Below are 25,614 nucleotides of genomic sequence, written 5' to 3' on the forward strand. Positions count from 1 at the left end.
AACGTAATTTGATCCGTATTTCCGTCGAAAACACTTAAGTGTTTCCTGTGAAACACAATGCGGTCACATTCGATTAAATGCTTGTTAGCGACCTAGCTATGCTAGCCAGATGTACATGCACGCTGAATGCAAAATTTATTAAACATGCTTGGTGTAATAACCACGGGCTCATTGTGCTGTAAATTAGATTGAAAGAAAAAAGGTGTATATTAAACATATTAATTTTAATTTCTACATTGTCCCAGACTGAGACGAAACAAAAGACCATCGTTTTCGATGGTCTTACAACTCCCCAGTTGTTTTCGTTTACCTTTCCGCTATGTAAAATAGTAACTAGATCATTTGAAAAAGGATATACGACGTATATGCATGGAATTGCAAATACTTTAATTGAGAAACTAATGGAATTGTTTATACTATAAATAAATATAGTGTCAATATTTGCCTTTGCTAAATCACTGTGGAAAAACGGCTAGCGGCTTGATATTTTACCAATGCCGTGCGCCGCTCTACGGAAGTTAAAGCAAAACTCTTTCCGGTCCCTGCTTGGTCGGTAAGTTCAAATGTGGTCGCCACTTTTTTTCACATATTTTTATTGTAAAAGCCATGTTCTGTGCAATGTTGCACGGAATTAAAATAAATGAATGATGTAAATGTTTAGGAAATAATAACTCGTATGAATTTTAGCGTGCGCTGTCACTGCTAGTTAGTAAAACGGTTGGGTAGCTAAGTGCCTAGCAAAGCTAAAGGGAGAGGAGGGGCAAACGAAAGTGGGGTCTTTCTTTAGTGATGGGGATAGCTAGCTAGCTAAGAAACTATAGCGAGTTATGAGAGGCGCAACTAGATTATTTGATTTGATGCTTAAAAATGTCGGTAGGGTGAAATGATTTATCCAGTAGAGGGAAAATACCCATGCAAGGTCTTGTGCCTTTGAGGTAGCTAATTCTGAAGCACACGTGAGTGTCTTGTTGCCATTGTGTTGGCGCCCTGCACGGAGTCCTGCAGATGGCTAGCTAGGTAACAAGGGTTAAGTAGACTTTGAAAGAGTATGTAATTTATGTAGATGGATAGCTGACTGTAATGAGTACGTATCATTTAAAGCACAAATAATTTCATCGCTGTTGTTGCAAAACTTGAAACGACTGTAAATACAAATGATTTATTTTCACAAGGCAGACTAAGATGTGTTCGTCCAAATTCAAAACCATCGCTAACAAGTCTACTGGTTGCCTCGCTGATTGCATGGACTAGCTATGTAGGATTATTTCCGCATTTGAGACTTTTAGCTAGGCAGTTACTATGCCTAATCGTAAAATGTAGTTGAACGGGGCGTTTTCAAAGTATCTGGGCAGCTAGTTGGCAAGGTAAGTTTGTCGTGAACGAGCTTGCATCTTGTACAACTTGGATACACTGATGTTTGTGCTATATTTACAACACTTGCATGCCACTTGATGAGCTTGCTTGAAGCGTCCCGAAATATTTGAAGAGCTGTGTAACGAACGTGTTTTACAATAATATTGTGTTGACCGTCACAATTGTTTTTCGACCAAACTGGTTAGCTAATTTAGCTAGCTAACGTAGCTACACTAACGTTACATGGTAAATACTCGCGTCAACCCAAGCGTCCTCACGGTGGTGATTCAAGCACCTCCTGGAGTTAATTTTCTTTTTATGTTCAGGGTGGACATGCATTCTCTGTGAGATCGTCGCAGGCTCTGTCTGCCACACTTCAACGCAAAACTGTCTCTCCCGGCTGGCACCATGGCCTTCGTGCCCACCCCCAGCCCCACTGTGGTGGACCAGACAACCCTGATGAAGAAGTACCTGCAGTTTGTGGCAGCACTCACAGACAACAACACGCGTGAGTGACACGCATGCGCGCTGATAATCCCATGCAGGGCTCCACGGTGAACTTGCCAGTTACATTTACGATGGTTTTCTCGGGGTTAGCCGAGTTGTTTTTGCAGTGGAAATGTTATCAACCGAAGCGAAATGATGAGAACGATTTGCTTTAGCCCAGCAAAAGGTACGTGTGAGTGTGCTTGCGAGAGTGAGTGAGCGAGCGAGCGTGTGTTGTGAGTCTCTGTACCTGTCATTCTGGGCGCTGAAAGTAAAACTGATAAGATCTGAGTGCTTCTACTGGAGAGAACAAGTATGTGCAGTGAGGCGTGAAGCTCTTGCTAACCCTCTCTCTCGCTGCCCTTCACCCCACAGCTGATGAGACCAAGCTGAAGATGATGCAGGAGGTCAGCGAGAACTTCGAAGTAAGTCTGATGTTTTTTCTCTTGCTCCTCGGCAGCAAACAGTGTTGGACAAAGGAAGGTAATCTGTGTTTGCGTGTTTCTGTTTGTGTGCTTGTTTAGAACGTGACGTCATCGCCGCAGTACTCCACCTTCCTGGAGCACATCATCCCTCGCTTCCTCACCTTCCTGCAGGACGGAGAGGTCCAGTTCCTACAGGAGAAGCCGACTCAGGTGATTGGACGCTAAGACATACATAGAAAATACCCAAAGCTTCTCCTCAGCTGCACAGACTGTGTACAGGCACTTTCAAGGAAGTCAGGTCATCCGGCTGGATAGGCTATGGACATACTTTTATTCTTTATTTTTACTATTTTCCACATTTTGGAATAATAGTAAAGCCGTAAAAACTGAATTATCACAAATGGAATTATGCAGTGACCAAATGAGTGTTAAACAAATCAAAATGATCTTATGTTTTAGATTCTTCAAAACAGCCAAATATTTAAACAAAAAAATTGGAAAGAAATTCATACATAGGCATCAGCTTCACTATTTGTATTTGTCTAAGAAATCAATTTTTGAGCATTTAAGCATAAGTCTTTAGATCAAAATGTATTTGAACGCATGTTTCATGTTGTCTTAATTAGGTGTGTCCAAACTTGACTGGTACTGTATATTCTCTCTCTGAAAATGATCTCTTTCTGGCATCAAAAATACAGTATTAATGACAGTGTGGTGCTGATAGTAAAACATGTCTTTACTGCAGCAATTGAGGAAATTGGTTCTTGAAATCATCCACCGTATTCCCACAAATGAGCACCTGCGCCCTCATACCAAGAACATCCTGTCCGTCATGTTCCGATTCCTCGAGGTGAGCTTTGCTGCTCCGCTGGGGTCTGTAGATAAAGCAGTCTTGGTTGCTGTAAACGGTCAGTTTCAACATCTAATTACTTATCTTTACTTATCTCCATTGTGGCTGATGGTTTGTGTTTTTTTGCTTGTCGTCTTCCCCTGTAACTTGCTGGGCATGTTAGGATGTTCTTTTTTTTACCATAGACAACAGGTGGTGTAATTGCTGAAATCAATAATGCAATGGTTCATGTAAAATATGTAAATACGTTGCTTAGTGAGTTTGAAAGAGTTATCTATTTTAAGTGTTTGTTTACTCAAATGGTTTTCATGTTGATGATGAAATGAAAATGATGAAATGTGTTGGAATTTGTGATTTTGTAATAGTTATTCTCCAAGCTTTAGGGTGAGGTATCTCATTGCAGTATATTGCAGGCATTTTTCATACTGTGTGCAGTGTGGTTTTAGGTTTAAACATGCTGTATCTGATTGACCCTCTTAGGACAGATGGTAATCCTGTCGGGCTGTTGAAATCAGTGCATCTTTTCCCACAGTGCAAGAGTCAATTTGACTGGAGTAAAATGATTAGCAGCAGGCGAATTGGGCAGAAAGCAGGACAGAAACTCCAGCTCCCTGTGCTGGCTAGTGATAGGAGACGGGTGTGTATGTCTCTTTCAGATCGAGAGTGAGGAGAATGTGCTTATCTGCTTGCGCATCATCATTGAGCTGCACAAACAGTTCCGGCCACAGATCACGCAAGAGGTGAGAGTTTGGAAGCTGGCATGGCTTTATCTTTGCATTCAGTGTTTAGGTACGTTTTATTTTGATGTACAGATTACTCATAACAGTCTGTATGGATTCATTGCTTAGCCTTTGAGCAGAGTTTGGGTTTGATGTGAAAAGTTATATAGCTTGACTGTTAATCCTTTTCCCTCAGATTCATCACTTTTTGGACTTTGTGAAGCAGATTTACAAAGACCTGCCCAAAGTGGTGGTAAGTTCCTATGAGCAGGCAGGTGTGTACTGAGTGCTGGGTGTGCAGAGAGATTATTGGGGGGGACGGGGGGGGAGAGACTGGTCATTCCATGTGCAGGGTGTGCATTGACCCTTGGCTGTGAGCAGTGCTGTGGGGAGGGTGGGCGGACAGGGTTGGGACTGATTACTTTGCGTGTAGTGTGTGTACTGAGCCGTGGGTGTGCAGAGAGCTTTTGGGGGGGAACTGATCTCTGCACTGTGCCTCTGCTCCGCAGACTCGATACTTCGAGAACCCACAGGTGATCGCGGAGAACACGGTGCCCTCCCCGGAGATGGTGGGCATGATCACCTCGGTGGTGGTGAAGACCGCGCCGGAGAGAGAGGACAGTGAGACCCGCACGGTCAGTGCACCGCCCGCTCCCTGAAGCCTGGGCCGAGCTGGCCTCACCCGGACCTAACGGGAACTGGACCGAGAGATTGATTTGCCTTTCTTTTTCAGAACCTGTAGGCAAGATATGTTCTAGCCCTCAGAGGCTAAACTGCCTCTCGTGCCCCCAGTACCTAATTGCAAACTTCAGTTCTATCATCGGGAAAATACATAGTAGGATGAAGAAAATGATTATATGCTGATATTCTGTATCACAATTCCAGTGGTAGTTAAACATTAGAAAATGAGTCCTTTTTACATGTTGCATCGCAGTCCATTCACAGTGTAGAGCCTCACCATTTCCACAACACTCAGAATGCAGACCTACTTTGATATGTGTGTATAAACAATGTTGAGAGTAAATTACTGTAAAACTTGTTGTACATGTCATATTATTGCATTCATACTAATTATTATTATTTGGGTTGCTGATTTGAGATCTAGCCCATAACATTCTTAAGTTGGGTTTGAAAGTGCGGGAGCGTAACTTGTATAAAAAGGTTTTAAGTGGAGTGTTGCAGTAGATGCTCAGGAGATAGGATCTTAGGTCACAGGATTCCCATCTGTGCCCTGTAGGTATTCTTTGTGTCACGTGCATCTGATGTTCGTAATGAACGACGTTGTGTTTTGTCCTCCAGCACACCATCATCCCTCGGGGGTCCCTGTCCCTCAAGGTGCTGGCGGAGCTGCCCATCATCGTGGTGCTCATGTACCAGGTGAGTGCTGCCTCCTCAGCTGCCCAGCTCACACCGCACACAACTTGCCTTTCCCTGTTCCCCGTGTCCCGACTGTTACCTTAGGATAGCTCTGCATCATACATGGCGATATACTGCTATAATGCTGATTTGCTGCACTTTGGTACACCATCAACAAATGTGTGTGTAAAGCAGGCGTGCATTTGGTGATGGCGCGTTTTGTGCCTCCTTGAGCTGAATATTTGAATAATTGGTCTCCATCCCCCCCCCCCTTAATCACCGTGTGAAACTCTGGCTGTGTAAATAATGACTCACTGCGAATAGATTGGCTCTCGCACGGTTTTTCAGGCAGCAAAATTAATAATATCAATGAGTCATGAGTTGTTCTGTGCATGCTTCTTAGGGTGTCTTTCATTAATGTTGATGAGAGTGAATAAAAGAGGATTTTTCATTTTTGGCTAATTTAAAATCATTCTTGTCCTGATGCGAGTTGATTCTGAAGTGATTGATTATGGTTAGGGTTGCACGGCGGAATATTTGAATAAGTTAACGTGCCGCTTTATCTGTAAAGGAAAGCTCTGTCCGTGCGGCTGAAGTGCCCAGCGGCGTATGGTGGTGATGGTAGGCTCTGGTGTATGGCTGTGAGTGGGAGGACAGGTGGAGGAGAAACCTGCTGTTACACTGCAGCGGTGTCACAGTGCTGCCTATGTGGGCAGGGCTCAACTCACTGCCGCGTGCTTCTTTCCCAGCTCTATAAGCTCAACATTCACAACGTGGTGTCCGAGTTTGTGCCCCTGATCATGAACACCATCATGCTGCAAGTGTCCCCCCAGGCCAGGTGAGTGTCCTGCTTCACCTTCTCTCTGCTGTCAGCCACGGCATAATCACAACATTGCTAGTCCACCAGTAGAGGTCGCTAGAGGGCAACATATAGATTATGTGCAGCCAATGAGATGGCACTAGTGTTGCAGATGTGTCATGAGAGAGCATAGGATTCTTTAACAGTGTTCATTCAATTGTATTCTCAGTGTGCAGTTAGATAATACATACTTTATATTTATAAAATTAATGTAAATGAATGTGATTTGAATGATTATGTTAAATACAGAATGTTCATTTTTGTGCTTCTAAAATCCATCAAACAGTTCATTTGTAAAGTTGATGTGAAAAGTTGCAGGTTTTTGGGTGAACGACTGCCGTAATGACATCACTAAATTGATATTCCATTTTAGGCAGCATAAACTGTACAACAAGGAGCTGTACGCAGACTTCATCGCTGCCCAGATTAAAACGCTGTCTTTCCTGGCCTACATTATCCGCATATATCAGGTACTTTTTGACCTTTTTGAAGTACAGGCGCTTTCTAACCATTGTCCCGTCCCCGCCGATGGTCTCTTCTTTAACGTATCGTTCCTCTGTCAGGACCTGGTGGGGAAGTACTCCCAGCAGATGGTGAAGGGGATGCTGCAGCTGCTGTCCAGCTGCCCCCCAGAGACCGCCCACCTGCGCAAGGAGCTGCTGATAGCCGCCAAGCACATCCTGACCACCGACCTGCGCAGCCGTACGTCCGCTCCGCAGCTTAGCTGAAAGCGCATCCGCATTCACGCGAATCGCACATCCTGCCCACTGACCTTCGCGGCGCTCTGACCGCTGACGTGCGCAGCCGTATGCCTGCGCCCCAGCCAAGTCGCGCATGCACCTACAGTCACAAATTGCACGCTCTGGCTGCTGACCTGCGCGGCCGTACCGAACACGCACTCATGCAGTCTCACAGAACAGCTGGGCAGAAATGGCACAGGCCCGGCGCAGAGGGAGACGGCCGAAACATTTCACTACAGATGACATGCCTTGGATCCCAGCGCTCCGGGTCTATGTTTTATTCAGAGCAGATTACATCTTTGGTCCAGGCTCCCGCTGGAAGTAGAAATCAAATTTAGCCCAGCCCCATGGTGCACTGTTTCATTTGTGCCTGCAGCATGGCTGCCCCATCAGGCGCAAATCAGGGCGGGCATTTCCCCCTCTGCCAGTTGGCCCTGCGGAGAAGGTGGACGGCCTGCCCGGAACATGGGCCACTCCGACCTCCCCATCTCCAGCTCTGGCTCTCCCATCTCCCCCAGCACGCTCACTTAGCGCAGGGTGTTTTCACTCAGAAACGCTCCCCTCCCTTGCCCTGAACTGCTGCCGCTTGTGCTTTAGGTGCCGATGACGTAAATAACTATGACAATTTGTGTTACAGAATTCATTCCCTGCATGGATAAACTGTTTGACGAGTCCATACTAATCGGCTCCGGCTACACAGCGCGGGAGACTCTAAGGTAAACGTGCTTTGATTAATGCTTTCAGACAGAACATGGGAGAGTTAACGTTGGAAAGCGTTGCTCTCAGTCGGGCCTGTAGCTGCCTGAATGTAAAGTGCTCTTCTCTCCTTCCCTTTCTAGCCGGCAGGGATGGCTTTTGACTTGTTAGACTGTTGACTGGAGAGGCTCTTGCGTTTAATAGATGTGGGAGAGTTTTTGCTTCACTATAACCTATTCCACAAACCTAGGTGGAGTCCCCTTGTGTGTGTGTGTGTGTGTGTGTGTGTGTGTGTGTGTGTGTGTGTGTGTGTGTGGGGTACCCTGGCTGCGCCTCTACAGCACTCCAGGTGCTGAGGGGTGCCTCGGTGTCAGAGCGCAGAGATTGGATGTTAATGGACCGTGGCTGCTCTGGCTCTGACCAGGGGAGAGAGACAGGTGCAGAGAGCCGACTGTCAGGCCGTCATTATTGCTCCCGGCCACCAGGGCCCGCCCCCCCCTTCCCCTCCTGGCGCTTGTCAGGCGGTTGCCGGGGGCCTCGGCAGGGCTCTCGCTCCCTGGCCCCTGCCAGCCTGACTCCTCTCATCCCAGCCTCAGCCATCACCCTTTATTTCTCCTTCCCATTCTAATTGGATCAGCCCCCTCCAAATCACATCACATTACACTGATTGACAGACCCTTGTGAGAGCAGCGCATGTCAGAGGAGAAGGGGCCGCAGCTGAAGAGTATGACGGCACAGAGGACGGTCAGCTGTGCGCTGTTAAACTCAATGATGTGGAGGGGAAGAGGAAATGAGCGCTCCCATTCAGCTCGGGTTGCTCCATTGACAGATTTCCCGCTCCTCGACAGAAAGTGGCAAAGAATGGGGGGATCATCCGCCTCTGTGCGCCGCACATGCAGGGCGGCGCGGGCTGCCAGTGTGTAACATTGCCTCTCTCTCTCTGACGCAGGCCCCTGGCCTACAGCACGCTGGCCGACCTGGTGCACCACGTCAGGCAGAACCTGCCGCTCACGGACCTCTCGCTGGCCGTGCAGCTCTTCGCCAAGAACATCGACGACGAGTCCCTCCCCAGCAGCATCCAGACCATGTCGTGCAAGCTGCTGCTCAACCTGGTGGACTGCATCCGCTCCAAGAGCGAGCAGGAGAACGGCAACGGCAGGGACATCCTCATGAGAATGCTGGAGGTACGGGAGCCAGAGGAGGTGTCTGCCGTCTGTCCACAGTTTATTACATTACATTTATTCATTTGGCAGACGCTTTTATCCAAAGGGACTTACAAATGAGGCAGAGCACAACACAAGCAAAAGCCATTCAAGGTGTCTCAATATTAGAAGTGCTGCACGACCAAGTTTCAGTAGCTGGCCGAACAAGGTACAAGCTAGCGGGTAGAGACACAAGTGCGTTAAACCAGTGTGGTAGAGGTTTAGGTGAGTGCCGAGTTTATGTGATAACCCTGTGGGTTTACTCGTGCTCAGTCAAGACGGTGGGCCATTATGGCGCTCTGTAGTGTGGCTGAATGTGAGTGTCCGGTTCTTTCAGGTGTTTGTGCTGAAGTTCCACACCATTGCCCGCTACCAGCTGGTCACGATTTTTAAGAAGTGCAAGCCACAGTCGGAGATGGGCGTGGTGGACGCCGGGGCCTTGCCGGGAGTACCTGCCACCCCCACTTCGGCCACGCCCTCCTTGCCCCCTCCCGCGCCTCCTACTCCTGTCACACCCGCCCCGCCCCCTGCTGCCCCCTTCGACCGGCAGGGGGAGAAGGAAGACAAGCAGACGTTCCAGGTGTCGGATTGCCGCAGCCTGGTCAAGACCCTGGTGTGCGGGGTGAAGACCATCACGTGGGGGATCACGTCCTGCAAGGCACCAGGAGGTGAGAGGGTGACAACATCGAAGCATCACGCATACACATTAGCCGCCATTTATATGCTTCCATTCAGGTGAATGGAGCAGCAAGTAATCCTGTCCTTTCATTTCTGTGTTGCAGAGGCTCAGTTCATTCCTAACAAGCAGCTGCAGCCCAAAGAGACGCAGATCTACATCAAGCTGGTGAAGTACGCCATGCAGGCTCTGGACATCTACCAGGTAGGACTGCCTCCTCACTGGTGCCTCCAATCCCCATGGTGCGCATCAGTGGCTGATCCAAGTACAGTGATTTACAGCGAAGTCAATTCCTCTTTAAACGGGGAAGAAAACTAATACGCATGCCAAATGGCCATTTGATCTTTTCACAATCCTGGAAAAGCACCTTCCCTCGAGTAGATTAGCCGCGCTGAATTAGCGAAGGATTTCATATGCAGACTTGCCCGCACTGTTTGGGTGGCTGAAGGTGTGGTGGGAGAAGGCGGGAATGCTTGCGCTTTGTGACCGAGCCTCCCCCTGGCGGCAGGTGCAGATTGCAGGCAACGGGCAGACCTACATCCGCGTGGCCAACTGCCAGACGGTGCGCATGAAGGAGGAGAAGGAGGTGCTGGAGCACTTTGCAGGCGTCTTCACCATGATGAACCCCCTCACCTTCAAGGAGATCTTCCAGACCACCGTGCCCTACATGGTGGAGCGGATCTCCAAAAACTACGCCCTGCAGGTACACCTGAGGCCCGTAGCGTAAGATTCGCCAGGTACAGATACGTGTTGGCAAGTAACAGGTTGGTTGAACTTTCCCTCCCTTGCCTCTCTCTGCAGATCGTAGCCAACTCCTTCCTGGCTAACCTCTCCACGTCGGCGCTGTTCGCCACCATCCTGGTGGAGTACCTGCTGGAGCGGCTTCCGGAGATGGGCTCCAACGTGGAGCTCTCCAACCTCTACCTGAAGCTCTTCAAGCTGGTGTTTGGCTCCGTCTCGCTTTTTGCCGCTGAGAACGAGCAGATGCTCAAGGTCAGTGGCTGTTGGAAGTCATATGCCGCAGGCCCGACGAATCGCATAGATTCCTTTTTCAGCACCAGCATCCTCAGCCTTGATCAGAGAGAACCCAAAGCAGCCTAAATTAGTAATGTTTTCCAACAGACGGAGGTTTGTTTGTTTCGATAATGCTAAATTAATTGCTTGATTAATGCGTTCATGGTCTCTCTCCGAACTTAATCTACCTCAGATGTTCCTTTTTAAAATGACTCCTCAATATTATATTGATTTCCCTGGTTTTTCTGCATATCTGATACTGTGGGATTGTTAAAGGTATAATCTCAGTTTTTAGGCAAGTCCCGCAGGGGGCTGGGAGGTGGTGTGTGAGGTGTGTTGTTGGCACGTCCGGAGGCGAGGGCGGCCGGGGGGCTTATGTGCCTCTCAGCTCTGACAGTGGCTGATTGTGGCACCGAGCACCCCAGCGGTATCGGCGGCACTGAATTCATTTTAATACATTCTGTCAAGCCGCGGAATGAGAAATGGCACTTGGGTCTTAGATTGATAGCTGAGACCTCGCTGAAGGTCACTCTAGCAATAGTATTTGTTAAAAAAAAAAAAAAAAAAAAGAAAAAAAGGGGGGGAGCGGGGTCCTTTTTTTTGTGGTACAGTTACCGCATCTCGGAGCTCAAGGTTGCGTGCGTTTAATGATGTGTAACTCCAATTTAAATGTGTTGATTTGTTCTCGCGCTTATCCGGGGCTTGGCAGCGGCTTCCCGTCGCCTCTGAATGGACGCGGCGGCCTTGGGAAGAGAGTTTAATTGCGTGATGAAACGGTTGCTTTATTAACCTCAAGATGGAGCACCGCCGGGCCCAGCGGCCTGCCGGATGAAACGTTCTGTCAGTCCGCGGCCCCCGTCAGCTCCCTGACAGATTTTTTTTTTTTTTTTTCGCGGCGGCGAAAAAGGATGACAACCCAGGCCCTTTGTTTTATTGAGTGCTCTGGCGAGCGGGGGTTAATCTGCAAAAAACGGGAAGGAGATGGCGGGGATCTGTTTGGGTTGGTTAAACATGATCGCGGTAGGCTGCCATGTTAGTGTCCGGGGCGCTACATGCGTCTTAAAGCGCCCGCTCCAGAGGGTCGTACTGCCCACATCGAGGGTGCGGATTTGGCAACTGTGCCGTTAGCATGCGGGCGTAGCGATGATCAAAAAGCTGTGATCTCCTGCCTTTGAAATGATGCACCTGACTGGCCTTGGCTATAATCCACAACATTTTTGTTACCCAGTTGTTCAAGCGTTGTGTTTTTTTTAGTAACAACGGAAAAGGCACCCTGTGCTCCCTATGAAAGTTGAGTTGATACAATTTTGAGGTTCTCAGCAGCTCCTTCGGGTGACCTTTTACTGTCAATGAAATGGACTCATTCGGCTTAATAGATCAACCTTGCTTTCTCCTCTTGTCCTGCCCTTGGCTTCAGCGGGCCTTGTCACATGCAGATTTGTCAAGTCAAGCCTTGTCAGGCACGTTTTGTTGCTTTTCACTTTCGCCCGTAGTCAGTTCTGAGGTGGAAGCGGGCCACTGGCTTGCACGAAAATGAGCAATATTGTACTCAAATACTCCAAAATTGGGAAGCGCTGGTTTTTGCCACGCGAGATTGACAGGCTTGTTTTGTTTTATCTCCCTCCGCAGCCCCACCTCCACAAGATCGTGAACAGCTCCATGGAGCTCGCCCAGTCCGCCAAGGAGCCCTACAACTACTTCCTCCTGCTGAGGGCGCTGTTCCGCTCCATCGGGGGAGGGAGCCACGACCTGCTGTACCAGGAGTTCCTGCCGCTGCTGCCTAACCTGCTGCAGGGTAGGCCCTCAAGCTCAACCCCGAAAGCTTTTGTTAAGGAGAAACCAGCTATGTTACGTTACATTATTGTCATTTAGTGGACGCTCTTATCCAGGTTACCCAGGTAACATTTACAAGTTGCACATAGGTTACAGATTTTACGTGTTGTCCATTTATACAGCTGGATATTTACTGAGGCAATTGTGAGTTGAGTACCTTGCCCAAGGGTACAGCAGCAGTGCCCAAGCGTGGCATTGAACCAGCAGCCTTTCAGGTTACGAACTCTACTCCCTGCCTCTGTGCTACACTACAGCCCAGCTAGTCTTCTCTTCTGCTGTGGCGAATGGTGTGGGTTTCCTTTTGTTTTGTACTAACTGAAGCGGTAGAAATCCCGGTCATCATGAACGCTGGTGCCGCGGCTGGCAGCTGTGAGTGACCCGTCTGTCCGCCTCCCCGCCGCGCAGGCTTGAACATGCTCCAGAGCGGCCTGCACAAGCAGCACATGAAGGACCTGTTCGTGGAGCTGTGCCTGACGGTGCCGGTGCGCCTCAGCTCCCTGCTGCCCTACCTGCCCATGCTGATGGACCCGCTGGTGTCGGCGCTCAACGGCTCGCAGACGCTGGTGAGCCAGGGCCTGCGCACGCTGGAGCTCTGCGTCGACAACCTGCAGCCCGACTTCCTGTACGACCACATCCAGCCCGTCCGCGCCGAGCTCATGCAGGTATGGTAGGCGGGCCCTCCCCCCCTTTGGACCATGTTACATTACATTACATTATTGCCGTTTTAGCAGACTTTAACACTCGTAACGTACATAGGTTACAAGTTTTCCACTTTGTTTTCAACTATGTTACGTTACGTTATTGTCATTTAGTGGACGCTCTTGTCTAGGTTACCCAGGTGACATCTACAAGTTGCACATAGATTACAGATTTTACGTGTTGTCCATTTATATAGTTGGATTTTTACTGAGGCAATTCTGGGTTAAGTACCTTGGCCCAAGGGTACAGCAGCAGTGCCCCAGCGGGGAATCAAACTGGCAACCTTTTGGTTACAAGCCCTGCTCTTTACCAATATGCTACAGCGCCACCCCCACCCCACCGTCACGTCTCACTCTGGCCCCCTGTGGGCCACGCTCATCGGCGCCTACCTGAGCGCTAACACGTCGGCTGTCTCCTCCTGTTCCAGGCCCTGTGGCGCACCCTGCGCAACCCGGCGGAGACCATCTCCCACGTGGCGTACCGCGTGCTCGGCAAGTTCGGCGGCAGCAACCGCAAGATGCTGAAGGAGTCCCAGCGGCTGCAGTACGTGGTGACAGAGGTGCAGGGGCCCAGCATCACGGCGGAGTTCACTGACTGCAAGGCCTCCATCCAGCTGCCTATGGAGAAGGTGCGTTTCTGTCAGGCGTCTGCCATATATTTACCTTTATATTTATTCGTTTTCAGATGTTTTTATCCAAAGCGACTTACAAGTGAGGTACAATACAAACAAATAAGGTACAATACAACTATGCTATACAACTGTACTATTATACAGCTCCGAATTTGAGTGCCAGTTGTACTGGCAAGTGGAAGGCAAAAATAAGCTCTTTATTCAGGTTACTTTAACGTAGAATTACTTCTTTGCATTGTTCTGTGCCTTTTTAAGTGAAACCTAGAGTTTATTTGCCGCAGGACTTTCTCCTTCCTCAACTTATTCAAGCTTATCTCTTCTGTATTCCTTGGTGAGTGCTTTTTGAAACATCTGCCCAGTTGAGCTGACTGTGTCCATGAATACAATGGTGCTGCTTTTCTGGTAACGCTTAATAAGTTGGGTGTCCTTTTCATGACGAACGTCAACGTTTAATGTTTAATTTAACATGCGAGTGATTGGATTTTTGACTTCTGGCTGCTCAGCCAGTGAGGAGGATAATGCAGGATCTACATGCACTCAGTTTTTCCTCAAGGACGCGTGTGCATGCTCACATTAGTGATTGCACCAGTAGGTGTATGCATATTTAATACAGTAAGAGGGAAGATTGATATGCTGGCTTCCGCGGTGGTGTATGGCATTTGGCCCCGCATTCGTTTTCCCCCTTGTTGTAATGCGATCTTGAAGAGCTCCAGAGTGTTACGCTTGTAGAGGTGTAGGATGGTTCCGTTCTAGAATGACAGTTTTCAACCTTACTCTATTTGATTAGTACATGTAATTTCTTGTGGTCTTTTCCCTTTAGTAACATTGTCAAAAAGCCTCAAGTGGGGACGGTGGAGGGGATAACGGTAAACTTTGATTTGGCGCATTTGCTTGCCTGTCATAAAAGGTTTACTTGTGTAAAATTGTAAAACTCATAATGTTTTTGGGAAAAGAGTTCGAACTTTGTCCTGGCCTCAGTAGGTCTGACATTTTCACAGGGCGTGCCATGTTTGAAATCCTGTTCAATTTGATGATGTACATAAGAATGCAGACTAATGAAACAAGATGACTCCTTTTTGTTTTGTTTGGGAAGAGCAATTTGAAATTCTCAAACAAAGAAGCGGGCTCATGGCAAGCGCTCTACAAAGAGGCTCAGCCTGTGGGCCCTGTTTTGTATTTCATTTGGATTACAGCGGGGGGTGGGGGACTCGGTCCTCATCATGTAATGAATCCATGTCAAAGAAAAGTACCTCTGAAAGGAGACAGCGTCTTCCCCAGGTAATTAAATAGATCATCAGGCTGTGAGCTGTGCTCATCTCCCGACCTTAATCAATCTTTAGAAGAGCTGACGGGATTATTTACTCTCACTAATAGGTCCTCCTGCCGCTCGCCGCTGACTGGGAAACACAAACTGTCATTTCTGTAATTGCGTTCGCGCCAAAAGATGGATGCCATCTCATTCTCGCGGCTTAATTTCATTTGCATGCGCCGATCCTAGCTACGGGCTACAGCTGCACGCCGGGCCTGGAACCCAGCTCTGTCTGTTTGGATTGAATTTTGGCACGTCAGCCGGGCCCTGCATAATTCATGCACCGCTTTCCGGCTCTCTCTCTCCCCGGGACGGTGCGGCGCGGACGCCCAGAGCCCCCCGCGCTTTCCCCGTGCATTCTTATCAGGAGCCGCTTGGTTAACCGCTCTCCCCCGGCTCTCGATGTAAACACCTCTCGGTCCTCTGTGTTTCTTTTCCCTCTCATGGATCTCAGTTTATTACCTTAAGGTTCTTCTCTTTTTCTCCCTCCCTTCAGTATCGGAAGGAATGTCAGGGATTTTTTTTTTTTTGTTAATGCAGTCTTGTTAAGACTCGCTCTCCTCTGATCGCTGGGGTGTGACTAAAGCGTCCTCTGACTCTGCCAGCACGTTATGTCTGTCCCCACACGTGAAGTTCATCAATTTCTCCCCATTTTCTGGGGTCTTGAGGTTGCCCCGGAGACGCTATCGGTGGCATCTGCTACTGCCTTCCCAGGGCCTGAGCGGCCCCTGGGCAGTTTAAACCAGTGCTGTTTTCAGTTTGCTTCACATGAGCTGTCTGTAGCAGCTCATGTGAAGACCGAAGGTTTAATTTATGCATTAAACTGAAGGTTTTTTCCCCCTCCTAAATAAAAACCTTATGTATGGCACTTGCACGGTGAAGGATGGAACTGTTCCAATTCAAAAGGCTTTATGCATTTGAAAAATGACATGATTTTTTTTTTTCCCTGAGACTTTTCATGGCAGTTGTCCGTGTGCAAGGCCAAATAGCATTTCCAATAATGTCTCGACAAGGCAATACATATTGGGTCCCTTTGGGCTGAGCCGGATGGCTCCATAGTTGCAGTGAGGTGACCTTAGTGTGAAAAGAACCATACAGCTCATCCATGTGTAATTACAGACACCCCTCCTGACACTGATACTGGGTAGAAGGTTATTACACAGAGAAGTTGTAAACACTTTCTGAAGTCTTTTGTGTAGCACGCCAGTATGCGTTAATTGCGCTAATTGCGCTGTGTCCCGTGTGCCTCAGCGCTCGAAAGTGTGAGTGTGTAGCCACAGCTCATTTAGGCTTTCCTCTTCTGCCACCAGCTCCGCAGCCCCTTCCCGAGTCTTGCTGATTGGTTCGTTTCCACCCTTAGGTGTCTGGTGTCTTTGGCTTTTCTCTTGTCATGGTTTGGCACTTTAATTGCCCTCAGTGCTCACTGGCTCTCAGATTCCCCCTTTCCCTCGGTGGAGTCCATGGCCTAGATTGGAGCCTAATGCGTTCAAGTGTTGTGTGACTGGACACTCTTGCCTTAAACTTGTTGTGATTCCAAGTTCAAGCATCTCGCTTGTAAAATGAAAAACAAATATGAATCTCACTGCAGCTCAGCAGAATGGAAAGAAAGAAAGCTGTGTTTGGGTTATTTTAATATCACTTTAAACTAGCCTCTCTGTATCTGTGATATGAACAAGTAACCTTGCTTTATGCATAATTCCGCAGGAAATTTACTTTTAAAGAAAGTAAATTCCTTTCTATTTAGAACCAGAATCCCTGTTGGTTTTGAGGTGAATTGTTCCCTCCTTTCATGTGGTTCGGTGTGTTTCACTTGGAGAAGTGGCATTTATTTCTGAAAGGCTCTCCTTACAGGTCAGACAGGAGAATGAATCATCTGTCTGCTGTCAAATACCTGGAAGCTGATTTGTATGCTTTTGAATTTATTTTATCACTGCCTGACATGAGAGCTGTGCTGTTGAGTGGAGTGGGGTGGCAAAGAGCAGTGCTGTGGAGTGGGGTGGGGTAGGAGAGAGCAGTGTCGTGGAGTGGGGTGGGGTAGGAGAGAGCAGTGTCGTGGAGTGGGGTGGAGTGGGGTAGGAGAGTGCGGTGCTGTGGAGTGGAGTGGAGTGGGGTAGGAGAGTGCGGTGCTGTGGAGTGGAGTGGAGTGGAGTGGGGTAGGAGAGTGCAGTGCTGTGGAGTGGGGTGGGGTAGGAGAGAGCAGTGCTGTGGAGTGGGGTGGGGTACGAGAGAGCAGTGCTGTGGAGTGGAGTGGGGTGGGGTAGGAGAGAGCAGTGTTGTGGGGTGGGGTAGGAGAGAGCAGTGCTGTGGAGTGGAGTGGAGTGGGGTAGGAGAGTGCGGTGCTGTGGAGTGGAGTGGGGTAGGAGAGTGCAGTGCTGTGGAGTGGGGTGGGGTAGGAGAGAGCAGTGCTGTGGAGTGGAGTGGGGTAGGAGAGTGCGGTGCTGTGGAGTGGGGTGGGGTAGGAGAGAGCAGTGCTGTGGAGTGGAGTGGGGTAGGAGAGTGCGGTGCTGTGGAGTGGAGTGGGGTAGGAGAGAGCAGTGCTGTGGAGTGGAGTGGGGTAGGAGAGAGCAGTGCTGTGGAGTGGGGTGGGGTAGGAGAGAGCAGTGTTGTGGAGTGGGGTGGCAATGACTGGAACAGTCACCCTCAGGGCACTGTGTGTCCTTACCTGCAGACTCCGCCCCACCCCCCAAAGCCACGGTCCTCAGATCAGAGAGAAGTAGATATTGGCAATATCGGAGATGCAGTTTGGGAAAGTAATTTGTGCTGCTGAAAGTGATATTAATGATGGCTGTTTGTCTGTGGATGTGAGGAGAATGCGGAAGTGTCTCTCGGCCCCGGTCCAGCGGCAGCCGCTCCAAACTGTCCGGCACATCTCCTGCTCGCGTCTTCTCTCCGTTATTGACTGCTGGCACACTTTCTTCCGAAATGAATTTTCGTGATTAAACCTTTTCATTATTCCTCCTTTGAAAAGGATTCAAGGCGATCTCTTAATTGAAAACATGTGTCTCTGTGCCAGCGTGCTGCAGCAATGTATTTGTTTCTCAGTTATACTCAAACTTCACTATTAACCTTTGCAAATTAATTTAGCTTTCAGACCTTTGAGTTGAGTGGCTGCTGAGCCTTACAAACCTGGCCCGATGATTTTGAAAATGCTTGGATTTGCTGTTCCCGGATGTTTATTCTTATGAAATGTTCATTAAATGTTGTAACCTGTGATTTATAATATGGTATATATTAAAATTTGCGCGGTTGTTATAAATGGGTTTCAGGTCTGAAATTACAGTAAGACGTGTAGCAGAGACTGCAAAGGCCACCTAATGCAGGGCTCACTGTTTACTTTGGCATGTTGACTAGTTGGGCAAGCAATCATCGGTTTTTGCTTTTCCGAATTACGCATTTTGTCCCCCTGAACCAAGCTAAATGTAAGGTAGTTAGCTATCCGGCTAGCTTAAAATGAGACCAGGTTAGTGAACTAAATAAAATGAGCTCATCTTGTAATAATATGGACTAATACACTAAATACTTACCTCCCACTGCCTTTAGGAAACAGCAAATTATGGGCTCATCTGCGAACTAGCTAGCTTTCTCGCTCTTGCCAGCTCAGGTGAGTTGAAGAGGCCACAATTCAACCTCAGAGATACCATATAGACACCATAATGTAAGAGAGAAAAATTAAATCTGTAGCTGGCAAGGTCTTTTTGTTTGCTTGACGGCAAGGCTGTGTCTCACTCAGATGTGTGTGTGAGTCAAGAGTGATCACAGTGAAAAGGCAGCCAGATCGGCAATGTTAGCGACTGCAGTCAGTGTTCATGTAGCTATTGATTGGCAGCAGTACTATCAGTTAAAAACTTGATTGAATTTTGACATGGAATCTCTAATTTGAAGATATTTTAGGTGATGAAATGAAAATGAGCTACTTATTGTTGGGTTTTATAGAGGACAGGAGGAGATTGTTAATTTAGTGTCAGATTTTCTGCAGTGGTTATGACCTAGTAGGTGGGCCAACATTGCAAGGCATTGAGAGAGGAAACAGTCTTACATAGGCCTGAAAAGGGAATTTTTTAAAAACGTTTGTGGTTGCCAAAATGGGCAGCACAGTAGTTGCCAAGATCTCTCATAGGTGAAATTTGGTTGCCTTGGGCAACTAGGAAGCTGGAAATGATGCACCGTGTTATAACCCAATATTTTTTTTTCTTACACACTTCTCTGGAAATGTGTTATGTACAATTCATGACACAGCAGTAGGAGTTTACTTGGCTCCAAATTACAGTATATTTGATACTTCACAAAGAAAATCAAACACACTACAAAACAGTGATTCAGGAAAATACAGGCTACATTTATATTTTGCTTGTGTGTATGTATTCTGAAAATAGTTGATTTCAGTTTTGACATCAGTAGTAACAACCCAGTCTTTTGTTTACCATAGCATAAAGGTTGAATGAGATCTTGAATATGTTTTTCTGTACCTGTAATAGAACTGTGAATCAAATATAAAGTTATTACTTGTGATAGTCAATTGCAATAATGACATGAAGGTATGTGATGATTGTAAAAAGCAGCAAAAAGTAATGTACAATTCGCTCGCTGCTAAATGTGTCTTTAAAGAAAACATGTATGTGTAACAGCATTAAATTCAGATTACACCTGAACATTCAATGATAGGGCCAAAAAGATAATCTTCATTGTTATGATTGTGAAAGTAGCATTGCAGAGTTTGTGGATTTATGTCAAGTGTGGATGTCAATGAAAGGACTTTTTGAGCAACAATGAAATGCATTGTGGGTGGGCAAAGACTGACCTCAGTTATGAAGGTTTCTTGTGGAAGAGTCATACTTTTTAAAAAAAAGAAGATGCATTTGCAGCTGAACTCGCCCTTCAGAATGCTGACAGCGGTGTGGATGTTTTGCGATTCAGGGGTATTTTTTCTGTTGCAGGCTATTGAGACGGCCTTGGACTGCCTAAAGAGCGCCAACACGGAGCCATACTACCGGCGACAGGCCTGGGAGGTCATCAAGTGCTTCCTGGTGGCCATGACCAGCCTGGAGGACAACAAACACGCCCTGTATCAGCTGCTGGCACACCCCAAGTAAGACTGCTACAGAAATACAAGGGTCACCACTGTGCTTCAGGAGATTCTATACATTTTCATCTGTCCCTGCCTGTTGAATGATTACAGGCCAGAAGCTGGCGTAGTTCCATTGCATTACGATACTTTACTGGCATTTGGCAGACGCTCTTATCCAGAGAAACAATTTTACATGTTATCCATTTTTACCGCTGGACATTTACTGAGGCAGTCGAGGGTTAAGTAACTTGCCCAAGCTTACAACAGCAGTGCCTCAGCAGGAAATCGAACGAGCAACTTCTCGGTTCCAAGCCCTGCTCCTTACCACTACGGGTACACTGCTGTCTGTGCATGATCTTGAAATGATCCTTTTTCACCCCATGAGCTGCCGCCCTCTTTAACCTTGAGCTGCCGTGTCCTGCTCTACCGACCCTTTATCCCCAAACTCATCTCCCCCTTTTTTCTCCGCCGCGTGTCAGTGTCTCCGTCCCCCCCTTCTGAACCCGTGCTGGTTCATCAGCGGTGTCTGGAGCATTGAGGGGGCTAATTACTCACAGACACTTACACTTACTGCAGGGAGGGTCACATTACCATCATTGATCCCTCGGTAGGGGCTAATTGACTTTCCTCTGTCTGTTTATCCTGAGAGCTGGCCGTTCACAGCCCTGCCGAGATAATGAAGTGTGTCAGTTATGATTTGAGAGAGTGGCCGCCTTTGTCAGATGTCTTGATTCATGATGTCCTCTCCCTTTCAGCCCGTGTGGGTTTTATTTTCCCCGGCGCCGGTCACCATGAAAAGGGCTTTCATGTGGCAAGAATGCTTTCTTAATATTGAAAATGCCAGCCTGTATAATGGAGCTCCATTCAAGTGGCAGTACTATGAATTTGAATTGATCTGCCCCCTCTACCCGTTCCTCTCCTCGGCCGTCTTTTTAAATGGCGATAATGAGATGGAGCAATCGATCACGATTCCGGCCTGGCAGTTGACATTATAAAACGCGAGCTGAAGCATGGATAAAACAGTTGCTCAATCATGTAGTCACCATCAACATGGGTAAATAATACAATGATGGAACTACCAGGCAAAGACAAAGAGAATCCTCCTGCAGGGCTTGATTGCTGGGTGAAGGGCGGTGCGTGCAGTGTGGATTTTCAGAGACGCTCGGGGAGGGAGCGTACGAGAATCTGTTGAAAATGGCAAATTTGATAGGGAAGATAAATGAGCGTTTTTTTTTTTTTTTTTTTTTGCACGTGCAGGTGGCACAGCTCACAGCTCTCACAGCTCTAGCCCTCATGATTTTGCATGCTGTTAGAGAGAATCCTTTGACCTATTCCGTGTGAGTTTTTATATAGATCTTCTCACTCAGTTAACATTGACACTATCAACTCCCCAGCCGTTAGCATAAATGAGCACAAATACCACCACAGTACTCTCTGCCCTTGAATCACGAGGTCTTGGAACAGTTTGCTTGTCGCTTAAACCTTACCTCACCCATTGAAGGGAAAAAGTTGTGGATTCAGATTCAGTGTCCCAGGGCGTTATATTCCTAGACCAATACTGAAGTTTCCTTTTGCAGAAGTTTCCTGTTCTTGCTGTCAGGATTGGTGATTTAAAAACAAAAATTATCTTATGGGAGAAGAATGTAAGTTTCACCTTCTGTGATTTGGGCGATAGCTGTGTAGCCAGCTCTCTAACTACATGTTGTGGTAATCCAACTAGCTGTCTGACAGAAACAAGCAGTGTCATCAGTCAGCGTATGGTTAACTGGCCAACAACAGAAAAGATGTTTTCAATCAGTACTGCATCATGTTTCCAAATGAGTTCTCATGCAGTCCAGGATGTTAGGCTTTCTCGGCTCATTATGACACCATAATCAATGCGTTGCCATTTTTCAGTCATTTTATATGAGAACTGCAGTTACTGGGAGCTTTGTAATTGGATTGTTTGAAATTGATAAGCATTTGTTGATGGATGGATTAATGACTGCTCTGGGAACATTTAGGAGAAAACGTGCATCAGGGCCACAGGGTGGTGTATTCGGTTTTTAAGGTTGAGCACATGTTCTGTTTCCAAACACAAGTGAGGGCACTTTACATGAAAACCACTTTACATGAAAGCCATTAGTTTTCAGGAGGCTGACAAGTGTAAGCCCACAGTAACTGTTCGAAATGTGCATTTTGAAAGACACTTTTAGGAAAGGATTGACATCTATTCAGTTATTTATGTACTGGAAATATATTGAAAGACGGCTTGACTGTCTTCTAATAAGGGTATCCTTTGTTTATTTTTTTTTTATCTGCTTTAAGCTTAAGTTTTTTGGTGCTTTTTTGGGATTATTGTTTGGTTCTTGTTAGGGCTGGGCAATATGGACCAAAAATCGTATCTCGGTATTATTAGGCTGAATGGCGATACACGATATGTCTCGGTATTTTCTACAAAGTGGGCTAAATGTTTCCGTTGTAAGTCAAAGCCACATGTGAGATTGCCAATCTTTTTTGGCTTTTAAGGTAGCACAACCTACTTGTGGTAGTATTTTCTGATAGGGTAGCAAAGATCGATTGATATGACTATCAATATACGCTACGGTAGGACATTTCGATACGGTAGGACAAATCGACAGAACTCCGGGTTTGCACGCAGACGCAGAGGGAGAGTGTGAGAGAGGAGAGATGCAAACACTGGCACGGCTTTACGGAAGAAAAGGGTTATGTAGCGCAACATCAAACCGTATCGATATAAACGGTATTGTCTCATCCTATGTCTCGTTTGAAAATGCATCGATATACCTTAAAAAGTCAATATACTGCCCAGCCCTGGTTCTAGTTCATTTTGTTTCAAGCAGCTAGTTACATCCAAGTACAAGTAAAGCTCTTTGGACGTTATTTCGAAAGTCCACGTTTAGGAAAGGAAAATATTTATACGGGTACCTGCGCTGAATTTTCCTGAAGAGCATGTGTGTCGATGCTTGTTGCATCTCATTGCATTGGGCTGATTTGACTCGCTTTGCTGCCGTGCAGTTTCACAGAGAAGTGGATCCCCAACGTCATCATCTCGCACCGCTACAAGGCTCAGGACACCCCCGCCCGCAGGACCTTTGAGCAGGCGCTGACCGGGGCCTTCATGTCCGCCGTCATCAAGGACCTGCGGCCCAGCGCCCTGCCCTTCGTGGCCAGCCTCATCCGTCACTACACCATGGTGGCTGTGGCGCAGCAGTGTGGTAAGGGACCGACTGTTCCCCCGCCCCGTCTCGGTGTGCGCACGTCCCTCTGCTCCCCGGCGCTCTCTCTCTGTTTGCCCCTTCATCCTTCATCCTTCATTCATGTTTTTGTAGAAGACAACCTGTTTGTGTAGATTCTGCAGACTGTTTAAATGAGTTAAGGTTTAATTCCGGGCGCAGGAGCTCTCCTGAGGCCTGTGCTGCCCGTACTGCCACAGCTGCTTTATCCCCTAGGCATTTCCCCCGGGTTGCTGCACATTCAGTCCTGTAGCTTTTGCTGTCATGTTCACCGGCAGTGATGGCAACTCCTCTGCGCTCTGTCCCCTTCAGGCCCCTTCCTGCTGCAGTGCTACCAGCTGGGCAGCCAGCCCAGCACGGCCATGTTCCACAGCGAGGAGAACGGCTCCAAGGGCATGGACCCGCTGGTGCTCATCGACGCCATCGCCATCTGCATGGCCTACGAGGAGAAGGAGCTGTGCAAGATCGGGGAGGTGGCCCTGGCCGTCATCTTCGACGTGGCCAGCATCATCCTGGGCTCCAAGGAGAGGGTGAGGCTCGGGGCAGGGTAGCCATGGACACTTCACGGGCTCCATAGAGATTCACTGTCCATTTAAAAAGCAGGAGTGGGTTGTGTATATAGTACCAGTCAAAAGTGTGGGCACATTTGTCTGTCTTTATTTTTTACCATTTTCCACGGTTTAGAATAATAGTAAAAACATCAAAATTATGCAGCAGCACAAATGGACTTGTATACATACATAGGCATCAACTTCACAGTTTATATTTGATTAAGAAAGAAATTCAAGTGTTTAATCATCAGTCTTTAGATCAGAATGTTTTTGAATGCATGTTTCCTTAATCAGGTGTGTCTAAACTTTTGACGGGTACTGTATGCGCCTCCTAACCTTTCCCCTTGACCCCTCAGGCCTGTCAGCTGCCGCTGTTCTCCTACATCGTGGAGCGGCTCTGCGCGTGCTGCTATGAGCAGGCCTGGTACGCCAAGCTGGGCGGGGTGGTGTCCATCAAGTTCCTCATGGAGAGGCTGCCGCTCATCTGGGTGCTGCAGAACCAGCTGACCTTCCTGAAGGCCCTGCTCTTCGTCATGATGGACCTCACCGGGGAGGTGAGGAAGCCCCCGCCGCCGTCAGACCGTTCCCGGTCTGTCCCAGTCGGTGATCTGCTTCGGTGGCTGAGCCGCGTGTCCCCTCCCCTCTCTCCCAGGTGTCCAACGGCGCGGTGGCCATGGCCAAGACCACGCTGGAGCAGCTGCTGGTGCGCTGCGCCACGCCGCTGAAGGACGAGGAGAAGACCGAGGAGCTGCTGACCGCCCAGGAGAAGTCCTTCCACATGGTGACCCACGACCTGGTGCGCGAGGTCACCTCCCCCAACTCCACCGTGCGCAAGCAGGCCATGCACTCCCTGCAGGTGCTGGCGCAGGTCACCGGCAAGAGCGTCACCGTCATCATGGAGCCTCACAAGGAGGTGGGTTTGGGGGAGGGTAGATGGAGCATAGCGACGGGGTTTATAGCTCCTCTGGTTTGGATTCTACAGCCATTTTGTTGCCCTCTGGCTTGACATGGGTTTTACAGCCCATGGGGCAGCAGTGTAGCATAGTGGTCAAAGAGCAGGACTCATAAAGGCTGCCGGTTCGATTCCCTGCTAGGGCGATGATGCTGTACCCTTGGGCAAGGTACTTAACCCACAGTTAATGTCCAGTTGTATAAGTGGATAACATTGTAAAAGCAAACTGCAACCAATGTAAGTCAGTCTGGATAAGACTGTCTGCTGAAGTGCCAACAGTGTAATGTAATGTAACAGCCATCATTCTGCAGCCATTCCATTGCGCTCTGGCTTCACATGGGTTTTTACACCCGTTTCATTTCCCTCAGGTGTTGCAGGACATGGTGCCCCCCAAGAAGCACCTGCTGCGCCACCAGCCTGCCAACGCTCAGATCGGACTGATGGAGGGCAACACCTTCTGCACCACGCTGCAGCCGCGCCTCTTCACCATGGACCTCAACGTCATGGAGCACAAAGTCTTCTACACAGAGGTGGGCGTGAGGCCCCTGGTTTACGCTCATACCTCTGTAATGACCCTCATGTCTGATGATGCACTGTGGGTGGGGGGTCATTTGGAAGGAGGGTGATGAGGTCAGGTCGCCGGACATGGCCCCAGTAACGTTGAGCGAAGAGCTTCTGTCAGTCCAGGTGTCCCACGAGTGTGTGGCTTTTGCTGTTTGCCCTTTCTGTGAGTGTATCCACTCAACCACTGAACTGAATGTAATGTAATTTTACTCTCCTTGTGTGTTCCTCCAGCTGCTGAACCTGTGTGAGGCAGAGGACGCTGCCCTGATGAAGCTGCCCTGCTACAAGAGCCTGCCCTCGCTGGTGCCCCTGCGCATCGCAGCTCTCAGTGAGTACAGAACCCGGTGCACTAAGCTCATCCAGGGAGCTCTCAGGGAGTACTGAACCCAGAGTGCTAG

The 25,614-nt window shown here is 48.1% G+C and overlaps 1 protein-coding gene across 2 annotated transcripts in view; it reads left to right on the plus strand.

Annotated features, from left to right (window-relative positions):
- Positions 1–524: 524 nt before the first annotated feature.
- Positions 525–25,614, plus strand: part of LOC118773138 (transformation/transcription domain-associated protein) — a 94,811-nt gene continuing 69,721 nt past the window's right edge. Inside the window, exons 1-28 of one of the 2 annotated variants that reach the window (XM_036521936.1) lie at positions 525–553; positions 1,680–1,861; positions 2,215–2,264; positions 2,364–2,474; positions 3,010–3,114; positions 3,771–3,854; positions 4,030–4,086; positions 4,343–4,468; positions 5,133–5,210; positions 5,939–6,027; positions 6,422–6,518; positions 6,612–6,750; positions 7,426–7,504; positions 8,434–8,668; positions 9,024–9,354; positions 9,469–9,566; positions 9,871–10,065; positions 10,164–10,355; positions 12,006–12,171; positions 12,615–12,871; positions 13,336–13,536; positions 19,783–19,934; positions 22,932–23,131; positions 23,462–23,679; positions 24,057–24,254; positions 24,353–24,613; positions 25,021–25,182; positions 25,448–25,544. In XM_036521936.1, the coding sequence (XP_036377829.1) occupies positions 1,762–1,861; positions 2,215–2,264; positions 2,364–2,474; positions 3,010–3,114; positions 3,771–3,854; positions 4,030–4,086; positions 4,343–4,468; positions 5,133–5,210; positions 5,939–6,027; positions 6,422–6,518; positions 6,612–6,750; positions 7,426–7,504; positions 8,434–8,668; positions 9,024–9,354; positions 9,469–9,566; positions 9,871–10,065; positions 10,164–10,355; positions 12,006–12,171; positions 12,615–12,871; positions 13,336–13,536; positions 19,783–19,934; positions 22,932–23,131; positions 23,462–23,679; positions 24,057–24,254; positions 24,353–24,613; positions 25,021–25,182; positions 25,448–25,544 (4,078 nt within the window). In that variant the 5' untranslated portion in view covers positions 525–553; positions 1,680–1,761. Of the gene's footprint in view, positions 554–1,301; positions 1,365–1,679; positions 1,862–2,214; positions 2,265–2,363; positions 2,475–3,009; positions 3,115–3,770; positions 3,855–4,029; positions 4,087–4,342; positions 4,469–5,132; positions 5,211–5,938; positions 6,028–6,421; positions 6,519–6,611; positions 6,751–7,425; positions 7,505–8,433; positions 8,669–9,023; positions 9,355–9,468; positions 9,567–9,870; positions 10,066–10,163; positions 10,356–12,005; positions 12,172–12,614; positions 12,872–13,335; positions 13,537–19,782; positions 19,935–22,931; positions 23,132–23,461; positions 23,680–24,056; positions 24,255–24,352; positions 24,614–25,020; positions 25,183–25,447; positions 25,545–25,614 lie in introns of those variants that run through there. The other variant, XM_036521927.1, reaches the window with a different exon arrangement.

Source organism: Megalops cyprinoides, chromosome 1 (assembly GCF_013368585.1).
Source record: "Megalops cyprinoides isolate fMegCyp1 chromosome 1, fMegCyp1.pri, whole genome shotgun sequence".
NCBI classification, from domain to species: Eukaryota; Metazoa; Chordata; class Actinopteri; order Elopiformes; family Megalopidae; genus Megalops; species Megalops cyprinoides.